The sequence below is a fragment of the Taudactylus pleione genome, unplaced genomic scaffold (genome assembly GCF_031769625.1).
Source record: "Taudactylus pleione unplaced genomic scaffold, aTauple2 ptg000256l, whole genome shotgun sequence".
Classification (NCBI taxonomy): Eukaryota; Metazoa; Chordata; class Amphibia; order Anura; family Myobatrachidae; genus Taudactylus; species Taudactylus pleione.
In genome coordinates, this window is record NW_028284658.1 from 17042501 (window position 1) to 17056795 (window position 14295).

Consider the following 14295-nt stretch of genomic DNA (forward strand, 5'->3'; position numbering starts at 1 on the left):
CCTGCTTGGGCATGTACATTGCTCTTTCTACATTCTAACCCTTCATAATACCATTCTCTTTTCCTCAATACGCATCACCTTCATTATGAACATGGAAGTGACGCAAACACATTTTCGTTTGTCTTTTAAGCTGGCGGTATAAAAAGGGTGAGCACTATACTTGGAAGGGTATGGCAACATCTGTCACGAGAAGTTGGGCCCATGTCACTTTAGTTGCACCTGTTGCTAGTGGCAATATGCGTTTCAAATGATACCACTGTAAATGGTCACCATCTCTATCAGAATGTGCACACAGTATATGTACAGCACAGCATTTTTATAGATGGACGATTCATCGCTATGGAGGGGCACATCATGAAATTACAGCATCACAAAGTTGTGTCTCTATGAAGGAGCCAACTACCCTCTATGCCAATAATGCTAGTCTATCCTCTGAGAGGAACTAGACATATTAGTCATTTCTGAGCTTTTTAACCACTTCATGACTGGATGGTGTTCCCATTTTTGTAATGTTCTACACAGAATAAGACGTACTTTTAGTCCATAAGGTAAATTTCATACTTTTTTTCAGGCAACGGAATATTTTTTTAAGGAAAAAACATGCAACATAAGATGAATATATCCTCATGATTACTCCCCAATAGACTTTTATGATAATTGTGTTACCCTACATCTCTATCCCAAAATGAAATCAGCTAGTTGATATAGCTTATATAAGGATGCCAAATATGTGCATCTATACAGCGCCTGAGATCATGATAATGTGCAGGAATAAATGTAAGCATTATGGCTTTAAATGTATTTTTTACCCTTAAACTTTGTTGCTACTGCATGTGGCTAAAATGTACCCAAAGCACAAATTGGGCGGTATTAAGTGTGGCTAATGGTGCATACACACGGTCAGATAAATGATTGGACGATTGAACGATTTGCAAACGGTTGAACGATTTCAGCCTGTATTAAAATTAATGAAATCTACCAAATCTAACTGCAAACACATCAGATGTCGGATATCGTGATCTGACAAATGGGAACGCGCATCGTTCATCGTTGCCACATGTCAGATTTTTCTTTCAGATATGAACGATTTTTAAAATAGTTATCGTTCAGATCTGAAGAAAAATCTGACCATTGTATGCACCATTAGGCTGGCTTTAGCACAAATGGGAGAACACATTACACATAATACATGACTTTCATACTGATTATGAGAAAGACTGGAGCAATCACCCACTGGGAAAAGGGTTTGGTTAACTAAGAAACTTTATTAAAAACACCTTTTTTCTTTCTTTCTTTTCATGGGAGACCTAATTTCAGTAAGAGGACGGCATGGTTGATCTTGAAGCATACGAACACCGTTCGATACCTGTTCTGTAGATCTAACAGCAGCTCACATGCAAGCTGTATGTGGATCTACATAACACTAGGTCCAATAGTGTTTTTGTTAGGGAGATGTGATCTGCACCTCCCCTACATTTCTAATAGATCCCCAAATAAGAAGTAATACCAGTGATGTCAAGCACTACAACAGTTCAATCACAGCAAACAAATCAATCGGTTCCTGCCCACTCACTGAACCTCTGGGATGTTCAATTGCACAGCTACCATGACCACTAGCTGTTTGCCTACGTTGGCTCAAAAGACGTCTACGCCAATTGACAAATTGCGGGCAAATACATTCATCAAAATAAAGTTCTTGTTTTGCAAGGTGGGTTGTAAGTACTTGCACGAAGATCCTAATTAAAAAAAAAAAAACACACACCAGAAAGTTCTGTACTATGTAGAATATCATATAGCATTAGGTATGATCATTTGACCGTAAAATAAAAAGCAGGGCTCTTCAAAATACAGTATTAATTACAGCAGGGACATACCTCTGCAACATATGACTCATTGTCTTCAGGTTGATAGGTTTTATAGCCTTTTGTCTGGTCAGTATTGTGATCACTTTCAGTCTTCTCCCAACGAGACGCTTCCTTCTCTCGACAGTTCCTACACTCAGGCTGCTGCATGCATGGGCAAGTTAATGAAGAACAGAACAAGAAAAGGCCAAAGGGTAGGAGGAAAAAGGAACATAAATAAAAGAAAAAAAAAAAAAAAAAGACATAATATGAAATAAAAAGGCCTCAAACAGCAAATAAAATAAATGGAAAAAAGGGAAACAAAATTACATCATGAAAAAAAGGAGGAACAGAAAGAAGAGTTTGGCGACAGAGGAGAAAGACAAGGTGGAGAGGAAAAGAAAACACGCAATGAGTAGACACGTGGGCTGAGGATTTGTTAGGGAAAAAAAGACAGGAAGAGAAAAAGAAGGGAAGAAGATGTGCAAACACCGGTTATGGTGCCCATGCAGTGAACAAGGGAGCGAGGTTCGGGGGGAGGGGGGCAGGAGGTAGAGGAAGATTAGCTTGGAAGTCTAGCATCATGCAGAAGAATAGAACTCTGGGTAAATAGAGCGTGCCAACAAACATCCCCTCACCCTCCTCATTTTAACTTCATGGACCTTGAAAGCTCTTATTCAGCATAAGTGTGTACCATTGGTAGTCTTTTATAATGTTCAAAAGACAACAATTTTTAGCAGCTATTAAGAGACATGTTTTAGGCACTGATTATCTAACAATGTCTAGAAGCTTAGTAAATCATAATTTAAATGTATTATCTTGCAAAGGAGCTAATACGGAAAAATGGAAGAAAAATACTGAAAAGAAAAAACATATTACACTAGTTAGCTGCATGAGGTGCCTCTAAGTGCCTCATGTCTCAATGCTGTCCCTAATAAGAAAAAAAAAAAAAAAAAAGAAGATAGGCTGCATTGCGATGCTGTTTGCATGGTGTGTAGGAAATGGCTACACTGTGTTTTCAGGTCCTCATAGGGGAAAAGAACAGCTCGTATTAGTGAGGGACTGTAAACTGAGCAGATGCTGCATATTGCATAATAGGAATATGCTCCGCATTGCTTCTAACAAACGCAGTATGGCAAGAGAAGTTTTCAGTATGCTCTTGCTAAATTGATCAGGAAAAACAACCAAGTAGGCAGGGGCAATGCTACAAGAGAGCCAGAGATTTGTACAATCTGGTGTTGGATTACAGGCCAATGTTTGAAGACAGTCTACTGAGTTGTGTGTGGTATGTTGAAATGAAGGGCAGAAGTGATAGAAGTGTCCAATAGACTGCAAAGCTTCCATTCCAGGAAATGTAGTATTTAAATAATGTTCCATGTGGTAAGAAGACTTCATATAAAGCGGTGTTGTGTCTGATAAATATATGGAAAAAGTACCGGTAAGTGTGTTACAGAAATGTCACAACAAATCATCACTTAACTGGCTTTATTATCATCAAATTGTGTAAATAACTAAACCTGATTTGGTATAATTGTTTTATCAAATATGCAGATTTGTTAATAAAATGAAACTGAATCCAGCTAATTATGTTACTTGTGTGTTATCACAGGGTTTGCACAGCATTCAGTATTAGAGGGCGTGCATGCCTGAGAATTGCACAGCTCTGCTGTGGCGCTGCCTGCGAGAGGGAGGCATGGCTGCAGCAGGGAGCACAGTCTGAGCAGCCATGGAAAGCGACCCTCGGCACCCCTGAGCTCGGCTGCAAAAAGATTGTCCTCCAGTAGTGATCCCCCTTCTGTAGGCCGGTCGGCAGGGGAGGGTGAGGGCAGGTTGCCACAGCAACAGAGGGGCCGCCCAAGTGAGCGGAGCCCAGCAGCTGTTGAAAGATTACCTTTGAGCAGCAGACGACAGGTTTCTATGACATAGTTGCATCAGAGGCAACTGTGTCAGCTTCACATGGTCGCATCTGATGCAACCACATCAGGCAAGTGGATCTTTCACTACACACTGTGGGCTAAACCAACATTTATGAGACTGTAGCCTATTAAATGTAAGTAATGACCTTCTGTAAGGCCTGATGCTACATATATATTAGTTATTACATATAAAGAGGATATACCACCTTAAGTTATTAAAATTAGTTTGGAATTTATTAGTCAGGGTAGAAAATGCTATAGGCCGGTGACTAATGGTCAGCTGTTAGCATGGAGCTCTTTGCAGTGCATCATACAGCCTGTCCAAAATACATCGGAATTGTTCAAATTGGTCTTAAGAGTGTGTGAGACCAGTTTGACAGAAAGGCTAAATGGCTTACCTTATTTAACCAGTATATTGCTTGGACAAGTCTGTCATACTAGGCCAGCTAATCACTTTTACTAACAGACTGAGAACTTGAGATGGAAAGCAAGGTATGATGCCAGTGTTCTATAGAATTTTGCCCATTCTCATCCGTAACTTATAAAATAATTTTGGGCAATGTAACAAAAGACCCCGAAAATTTTTTTGCCTGGCCTGGACTGTTTCTAGTGGTACAGAATACACATAGCACTATATAGGAATGGTTTGCCATTAACCTTCAAAAAGGGGAAAACTTAATTCAAAGCGATGGACGTGATATGCCACTCCGAAAATACGCATTGTGCCCGCCAGCATCGCAAATTTTCCCTCGCACCCACTAGAGGTACAAGGGAAAACTTTTGCTCTCAGCTCTAGCATAAATGGATAATATGTGCACATTGCCAAAGGCTGCTATTTGTAATTTACTTGCCACTGCATTATGATTAATCAACCTTGGGTACAAGTATGATAGATTTAGGACAACTAATATTTTAGTTTTAGTAAAAAAAAAAAAAAAAAAAAAAAAAAAAAAACAAGCAGCATTGATTGGTCAAATTGACTGATCCCATGTTTCCACAAATCTGTAAATTACCAAAGTCATAGTCAAACATACTTCATATACTATCGTGGTTTAAAATTTTGAACATGTGTTCCTGGAAAGAATGGTAACTACTAATAGGAAAAATGAGGAGGAATGGCTTAACGGTTAAGAAACTGATTGATGGAGAGATTTGCTGGTTTGAATCAAAGTGACATCTTAATGTGACCTTGGAGAAGACACTGTTGCCCTGTGCTCCAGTTGAGAAACATTAAATCAAACATCTTAAGCTGGGTACACACCTATACACAACTCGGCTCGATCACCCGATATCGGGTGACGGACTAATAGGTGTGTGAATGCTTGACTGTTGCAAGAGAGTTAGCCGATATACGGCTTATAATGTCCCTGCAGCGATCGCGATCGGAAGGTTGCACACAGTGAGCTATGTCTAGCACAGTGTGCTGTTGGGCTGGCAGGGGGTCAAGCTGAGGACACAATACTCGACAAAATCCGCTGAGTGATCGCAAAGATGTGTACCCAGCATTACTCTCACTCCAAAGTAAAGTACTTCATTGTACTATATAAAATTCTAAGCATATGAATCTATTTTGTATGCTGTACAACAGTAGTATGCTGACATAGTATTAGGAATGCTACTGAAGAGGGGCTTTAATAATTAAACATTAAAATTGCAAAACAGGTAAATAAGCATAACAGCTACTACTAATACAGTCCATAAATATACTGTCTATGCAATCATGTAATGCGTTCATCAGAACTGCAGATATTTGTAATAAACTTGCAATGGACTAGGCGATATTTTCATATGTGCTGCAGACTCCCTGCCTGTAATCACATTTAAGAACTGTGCACTGAGCCTCATTTAGCTTGAATTTAAAATGTAAAAAAATAAATAAATATGGCGACAGGACAATAGCTTGCACAGTATGGCACACATCTGGCGCTTTGCCATAACATGGACATTTGTGTTTCAAGTGTATTGGTCCTTTAAAACCTTAAATGTATCATTATATTGATAATCAAGGTCATGATACAATAGATATACAGTTATTGTACATAATGGTACACATACAACTACCAGTATACATAGCACACTTGATAACTGCATTGCAATGTGCAGTTGATTTTTGGCAAACAAAGCTTGTTGAATGGGGAATGTAAAAAGTAGAAAGCACAGAGGGGTATACACCTCTCCGATAACTAATCTGTACAAGCAACGCATTTATCCAGCTAATCTTTCATGTCTTGAAGAACAAAGAGCTGCAGCCAGAGTGTAATGCATGTAATAATTAGAGCAGACGTCAGCCTGGGGGCATAGCGGGTCTGGCAGAATGGGCTGAGACGCTATTATTGCAGTACAAGGATTTTATTGCTGTAAACCAATTACACCTCAATCCTCCGAGTCATAAAAATCAAGTTGCAGCTTCGATCTGGACAGTCACAAATAAAGGGACACTTACTAGATGCCTTGTCCCATTGTAGTGTAAACCCAAGATTAAATTAAATGAGGTATAGCACATATCTACTGTCCATGCTGCTTTTTAATGGTTTTCATTATCATTGATTAGCTAGGAGGTATGCAGATGGTAATACTTAACATTAAGGAGATGAAGGTGCATACAAGTAGTAAGAGATTACATGAATAATGTGGTGGCAGTAGGTATGAAGGCGAAGACAGAGCTAATGTACAGATCACACAAACATCAACACTAGTTAGTCCTCATGTCAGTTATGTAGGAGCTTTTGGAGCAATAAACAAATGAGTTTCAAAAGATTGCTTTTTGCTAATACCTGGGTGTGACTGGGCATTGGGTTGGTGTAACAAGTCCACTTTAAAGAAGCTCCCATATCAAATAAAAAAAAAAAAAAAACTCCCCCGGCCATCTTAAATTTGGGTTATCCACAGTTTCCTTGATACTAGCCCCTGAAGCCTCAGCACTCATTGTGTACTTCAAGTCTGCAGAACATAAGATGGGAGCGGGGCTGACTGTTTGATGGATCTCAGTTGGCAGTGGTTTACCTGATCTACTGAGACGTGGCCATTGGTGACAGCGAATATTGTCTCTGAGTTGACAAACAACAAATTAAAATCGCTCTAGGTTTGGTGGGGGGGGCGGGGGACTGTAAAAATGCAAGCAGCAGAAATAAAGCTGGGGCAACTAGCAAGGGTATTGGAAGAAACCTCACAGTTCAACTAGATACAGAAATGGGATGTTGGATAATATTTTTATTAAATATCATATTTTTTTTTAAAAAAGAACTTCAATGGGGGACAAAAAGAGGTGAGGAAGCTGAAGAGGGATTACAGACCAAGGTAGAGAGTGCAATAAATCACAGGTTCTCAAACTCGGTCCTCAGGACCCCAAACAGTTTATGTTTTCCAGGTCTCCTCACAGAATCACAAGTGAAATAATTAGCTCCACCAGTGGATCTTTTAAAATGTGTTCCTGCGTAATGACTACACCTGTGCACCTACTAGGTGACCTGCAAAACGTGACCTGTGTGGGGTCCCGAGGACAGAGTTTGAGAACCTCTGCAATAAATGGACACGTGTCTGATAATGATTTATTTCCATAGCATCAAAGGGAATGTAGTTAAGATCCCGGCGCCGGAATCCCAACACCGGTCAGAATCCCAGTGCCGTTATCCCGACGGTAAGTATTACAGTTAGGCACCAGGTGGGGGGTTAGGTTTAGGGTGCTTACCAGCTTGTGTCAGTATCCCAACCCTAATGGGATGCTGGAGTCAGGATTCTGACTGCTGGGATCCTGAGCTCCAGCATCCCGCACCCAACCACAAAGAGGATAAGCCTACAGTAATAATAACAAAGATATAACTGCAGCTAGAGACCAACACATCAATGTAGTTTCATGACTCGATTGGTGATTGGTTTCACTACTGTCTTGCATAAAATGCTAAATCAGCAGAAGACAGAATGCAATAAAACAAGGATGTGAATACAAAATTTCCTAACATTATTTCTTAGTATACCCCCTTAAAGCTACAGAGCTCGTTTCAAGAGTGCTCTTTATCTGAATTATACTCCACTCCCAGCTTGAAAGAGTTAATGTATTTAAAAGCTTCAAGCTCAAGTTTGTCTTCTTTTTAGCTACATATAGCAAAGCTCACACTACCTTTATAGCATTGCAGAAATCCGTTAGAGAAATGGAAGCACTGAACCCTGTCTGATGCAGTCTATGCTGCTATGATCACAAAGCAAAGCCACCCTCACATAAAAGGCTTGCGGCAATGCAATTTAGGGCAGTGAAATTTCTCAGGCAACAATATTGATATTCTGCCAACAGGGAACGAGTGGGATGTATGAAATACTCAATCATCGGACATATTTATTATTGACTAATGGCTCTTTATTACTTTTGCTTTCATCCAGTGCCTGCATGTAAACTAGAGAATGTGCCCTCAGTAGAAATGGCTGGTGAACGTACATCATGTTATTCATCAGTTCCACAGTTTAAAAATTGATCATCAACTAAGAGAATACATAAGACCACATCTTGTTGGCTAATCCCAGGTTTATGCTGGTGTTTTAAGTAATGTATTGTGAAAAGGACTCACCAATGGGAGTACTAGGTGGCAGAGAGGACATTCACTTAGCCTTGCCAGAGCAAGAACTCATTTAAGTATCAAATAAATGTTATGGCACAAAAACCACTAGCAACATATTACAGCTGCTACTTCTGCATTTTGTTTGTTCTGTTAGAACAGTGGCTCCACTAAAAACTATACAAATAATTTTGCCTAATTAAACTCCTTATGCTGGTAACCATATTGTATTTGAACATTCTTGATACTTGAAATAAGAATTCTGTCCTAAATCAGCACAGGCAAGTTATAAATACTCAACACTAAGGCGACCTGTGTATATTGTACGTACGTATGTACAATATACACAGAGGCTGGTAGCTATTGTACTGTATTTCACTGTACAGTACTACATTGTTATATATATATATATATATATATATATATATATATATAGCACACTCACAGCGCAGAGTCCTATCTTTGGTGTGACCACCATGCAGCAGGTTCATTATTAGTAAGTAGGAATAAAATAGGTTAAGGTTGGGTTTATTGATTGAAGCGGGTAAGACATGGCAAGTCAAGAAGTTATTGCTGCACAGGAAAAGGGAAGGTTTCCGCGTGATAATGTATGTAGCACTCACCTGTAAATTGGTGCAGTGTTCTTTTCTGGAAGGGTCTTTTGAGGTACCTGGACAAGTAGTGTCTGGCTGTATTGATAAAGAATCCACCAGTCCATTGTTCGGCTCTCCAAAAGCATCCACTTTTTTAGTAAAGCAATTTAGTTCCTGCTGTAGTACCACAAGTCTGGTAAATATGGCACTAATCAGTTTTGAGTCACTTGTTACCTCACTGTTATCAATAACCTCTGTTAACAAGAGGTCTCCGCAATCATTATCTGTACAAAGTTTAATACCAGACAGAAACCCATTTGCATCAGTTGTTAAGACCTCAATGGCTTTACTGATTAATTCCACTTGTGCTCTAATGCCAAAGAGACTTTCCAACTCTTTAATCTTTGGTAACCTGGACGGGGAATTGTTACAAGCATCTGGAGATTTAAGAGTGGCCTTCCCAACACGTTCTTTTGAGTCTGTAGAGTCTGTTTCTCCACCTATTGGTCCTTCACGCCGAAGAGGTGTTGGAACACACTGTGCTGAATCCCCTGCCTCTGCATCTGTTTCCATTAAGGGTTTTGTGGTTTGACAAGATGCCAGATCATAACGTTGAAGATTTGAAAGGAGTACCCTATTCTCATATTGAAGCTTTTTTACCTTGCCACTGAGTTCATTGATCTGCATCTTGGCAGTGGCGAGTTCTTCTTGAGAAGGTTCACTTATGAGAGAGCAGCTGTCTTCTGAAAAGGTTATGTCCAAATCATGGTCAGACTTATATTTATTCAGTTCATTCATCAGTAGCTTGTTTTGTTCCTCCAACTCTATCATTGATCTTCTGAGGAGGTCAGCTTCTTCTTCCACAAACTGAAGATGCCTCCTAAGCTCCACAAAATTGTCTCCTGATTCTCCAGGTGGAAAAGCAAATCTAGAATCTTGACCAAGATGTTCTCTGTCAGCATGAACCTTCATCTCATCCATCTCTGCCCTTAAACCCCTATTCTCAACCTCAAGCTCTACTATCCTTCGACTCAAGATGTTGGCTTCCTCTTCAACAAGTTTAAGATGAGATTTCACCTCTGCTTCTCTGGAATATGGAGAGTTGGCTAGCTCTTCAATGGACAGTGAGCTGTCTAGGTCTCCATACAAAGACCTGTATTTCATGAGTTCTTCCTTCATACTGTCATTTTCCTTTGCTAACTTTGTTAACTTTTTGCACATTAATGCAGACTCCTCTTTTGCAAAGTGTAGTTGGCATTTAAGATCTGCACTGTCCTCCTGGAATTGATAGAAAATGGGGTTTTAATTGTAAGTAAGAAAAATAAAACTGTGCAAGCATGTAAACAAAATAAATGTACATTATTCAGCAACTAGAAGATGTTCCAAAAAATAGTCTGAAAAGTGCCTATCCTATACAAAGGTTTTACAGCTATGAGGTCTGCTTCTTTGGGGCATCAAAAGCTTGAGCGAATATTGGATTAACAATTAAGAATCATCAATCTTCCTGCTAAACATAGAGATCAGCGGGATGACACTGGTCTCAGGCAAGTACAGTAGAAGACCTGAAGTGGTCAAGCTTTCCTTAATTTCCCACTGAAAAGAAAATGTACCTGCACAGCTGCTCAAACGTATGCGGTTAATGAGTGGGTTGGAAGAAATAGATGTGTATAAAATTGACAAAAATTTGGTTAAAACACATTTGTGAAAAAAACGGCGCCATTACTTTAGTTAACTAATACTACATATATAAAAAACAAATATAAAAAATACTGCATAGAATAACAAATAATAAAACGCTTCCTCTGTGTTAGAGCTGCTGTCAATATTTTATTACCTCTAATATAAAATCAGTGGTTAAGTTATGCAGAGGATCCAGAACACCACACAGAAGAGTTTATCCTACGCGTTTCATCTTGCAGGAGAAGCTGCGTAAAGTGAACCATCTCGTTCTCAAAGATAAGCGTTTTTAAACTTATTATATGTATGTACAATATGCTTATTATTTTGAATGATAAACACTGTTTTTAAGCAAACTACACTATGGATGAGTGTCTGATAATACTCTCCTGTCGGAAGGTCAAAAAGACCAATCTAATAAGCTCAAATCCTAAATACACTAGGAAGAGCCTTTTTCTTTTCTTCACTGTTTAGCCTTACACTGTAATGTGAGGTTGTTAACAAAGCTTGACATTTAACACAATCCGTAAAATGTTCAGTGCCAAACTGACTACCATACATACTGGTAATCCTACAGTGTATCATACTTTTCAATCACCCATGGTTATTTGTAGATATATTGGTCAATAACTTCATCTAAATATAACCACAGCTCATGTGAAATACCATCAATAGCCTTGAATTCACAATAAAACTGCTAGAGCAGAGGATGGAAGTTCAATTAACGGTCTATGGTCATATCCATTTTGTTTTTACAGATCACATCATGCTTTTAAACGGTGATAACAAACATGCAATTCTTCTTAATTCACTAATTTCTTTAACTTCCATTTCACTAGTATTTCCAAAGGACTTGTGTTATCACAATTTGTTACACTGGGTTAAAAGCACCCTTTAAATATGCATGTAGTGGTATACTCTATTACCAATATATAGTAAGAGTAGTGAGATGTATACCAGTATATTTTATCCCAGAGTAACCAGTCCATAAAGTCAGAAATAGAACACAGAATCTAACAGATTCCTCCCTACAAGAATGCTTTCTTAAAAATTTACACATGCATACAAAAAGGAATTACTGTAGGTTTATAATTGACGACTTCTCTGACTATGTTAGGCTGAAATGTAATACTAAACCTAGTTATTACCTTAGTTACAAGTTATATAAGAAATACTTTCCTATTTATGGACAATACAACACTTTTTTCTAACTATATTATGATGCAGAAAATAAACTTAAGTCTAATTATGTTTGCTCTTCTAAAGGATGTTCCGTTGTCACAACAGTGCTAATTAGGTTATCTACAAAATACTCAGTAATTCAATGTATGTTACAAAGAGACAGTTCACAAAGTACCATATTATACATACAAACAATAAACATGTACTGCATCCTGTAGTGCCACGGGGAAAGAAGATGGAACAGCCCGACCTTTAAATAGCATACATCAAAGAGAAAATAAGCCTATGTTTGCATCCCACACTGGACAAGAAATGTCAGCGTAACGCTAACTTTACATTTGCTCTGTGACTAGTTTGGTTTTCACCACATTTTAGTATATTTGAACATCATGATATTCTGGAGAGAGATAAGTGTTTGTTTCTGTACAGGCTTCGCTAGGTCAGCCCCATAGAATACAGACTCTGGAAAACATATGGCCTACAGGTCATTTGTTGCCTAGCTGGCCTGTGTCGCCAATATAAGTTTAGAACATGATCCATTTTTATGTTCTCTTAAAAAAAACCAAAAGAATCTTACATACAATGAAGAACATGATGCCATTTTAATGGCCAATAAAACTGAAAATTGCAGCATATATGAGACTAGAAAGGTCCCAATCAACATCTGATGGGTCATTAGGCCGGACTCATAGGTTGACACAGGAGCCGTAATTAGACTTTTTGGTGCCCTGTGCCAGAGAGAGCATTGGCGCCCCCTCTCCCCATTTTTTTTTTTAAATGGGGCCTGAAAAAGAGCTACGGCTTCATGGGGAAGGGCAAGGAAGAGATAAAAGTAGCCAGGATATGCTGGGGATAAAAGAAGAGGAAGCTACAAGTGAGAATGATAATAAACAGGAAAATTGACAGGGCCAAACAGCGCCCCCTACCCTATGGTGCCCAGTGCCATGGCACTGGTCGCACTACCCTAGTTACGGCCCTGGTTGACACAATGCCAGTGTTTCCAGATTTGGGCATTTTTGTTATGTACTGCACATGCATCGAAGGCACACAGAGCACATGCCAACTTTGGACTGCAAACGGTGGTCGCAGTGAGGATTTGGACGCAGGGCAATTGACAGTTGGAGAACGTTTGTGGGAGGGAACAGGGTTGCTCAGAGTATCGATGGTGCTTCTTTGTACACAGAGGATCAGAGATGCCCCAAATGGGTGTCTCTGTACAAATCCCCATGTCCGCAACATTATTTTCGCAAAACCACTGCGTACTGAATCACAGTCATGACGGGATTTGCGTGGACCTCCGATTTGGGCCCATTTTTAGATGTTGGATAAAAATGGGATTTTGGTACTTACCGGTAAATCCTTTTCTCTCCACAGGGGAACACTGGAGGTGCTTACGCTGGGGGTATAGAGGCGTGGATAGCTGGAGCTGGCACTAATTAATTCAAAAGTGTGAAGCTCCTCCCCCTCTATTCCCCACCAGCCCTCAGTTTAGAAAATGAAGACCGAGAGGAGATGGAGAACAATAGGAGTGAAAAGGAGAAATATCACACAACAACAAAACCATACAACATACGGAACTAACAGGCAGACGAAGAGCGCTGAGGTGGGCGTCCACTGTCCCCTGTGGAATCAGAGAAAAGGATTTACCGGTAAGTACCAAAATCCCATTTTCTTTCATCCACTAGGGGACACTGGAGGTGCTTACGCTGGGGACGTCCCAAAGTTTTCCCTACGGGCAGGAGCGCTCTGAGGAAACCTGCAGAACAAGGCGGCCAAAACTTGATGCTGAAGCCGCAAACGTATCAGATCTGTAAAACTTCACAAACGTGTGCACAGAAGACCAAGTGGTCTCACAGCACAATTACAAGGTGGAGGCAACTCTACCGGCCGCCCGCGACGCACCCACAGAACGTGTGGAAGGAGCCAAAAAAGACCAAGGAGGCCGACTCATTGTTGACATAAGCCTGACGGATAGTCAGTATAAACCAACGAGCCAACGTCTGTTTTGGAAGCTGGCCAAGCCCCCCGAACAGCATCATAGAGGACAGAAAGAGCCTCCGGTCTGCGGAGGGACGCCGTCCAAGAAACAAATGTGAAAAGCTCGAACAACCACCAGGGTAGAAGGAACACCTGAATCCTCTACGAAAGAAGGCACCACAATAGGTTGGTTTATATGGAAAGCCGACACCACCTTAGGAAGGAAAGCGGCTACTGTCCCGAGTTCTGCCCCACCCTCATGAAACACAAGGTAAGGAAGCTTATAGGACAGAACCCCCAATTCCGAAGCTGTGAGCAGAAGCCCAAAGTGAGGAGGAGTACAGTCTTCCAAGACAAAAACTTAATATCAACCTCCTCCAAGGGTTCAAACATAGAAGACTGAAAAAACCAGAGTACCAAGATCAAATAACAGGGTGCTATTGGAGGCACAAAAGGAGGCTGCACACGCAATCGATAAGTCCTAGACGGAAGGCCCGACCGGAACACCATGAAATATTAGATCGCCAGATGCTATGATAATGCGCAGCCGAAACAGGCTTTC

General features: G+C 40.1%; 1 protein-coding gene across 3 annotated transcripts in view; it reads right to left on the reverse strand.

Annotated features, from left to right (window-relative positions):
• Nucleotides 1-14295, reverse strand: part of MTCL2 (microtubule crosslinking factor 2) — a 112117-nt gene that overhangs the window by 39469 nt on the left and 58353 nt on the right. Inside the window, exons 5-6 of one of the 3 annotated variants that reach the window (XM_088480701.1) lie at nt 8928-10175; nt 1875-2003 (exon numbers count right to left, since the gene is read on the reverse strand). In XM_088480701.1, the coding sequence (XP_088336827.1) occupies nt 1875-2003; nt 8928-10175 (1377 nt within the window). Of the gene's footprint in view, nt 1-1874; nt 2007-8927; nt 10176-14295 lie in introns of all 3 variants that reach the window. The other 2 variants (XM_088480700.1, XM_088480702.1) reach the window with 2 other exon arrangements.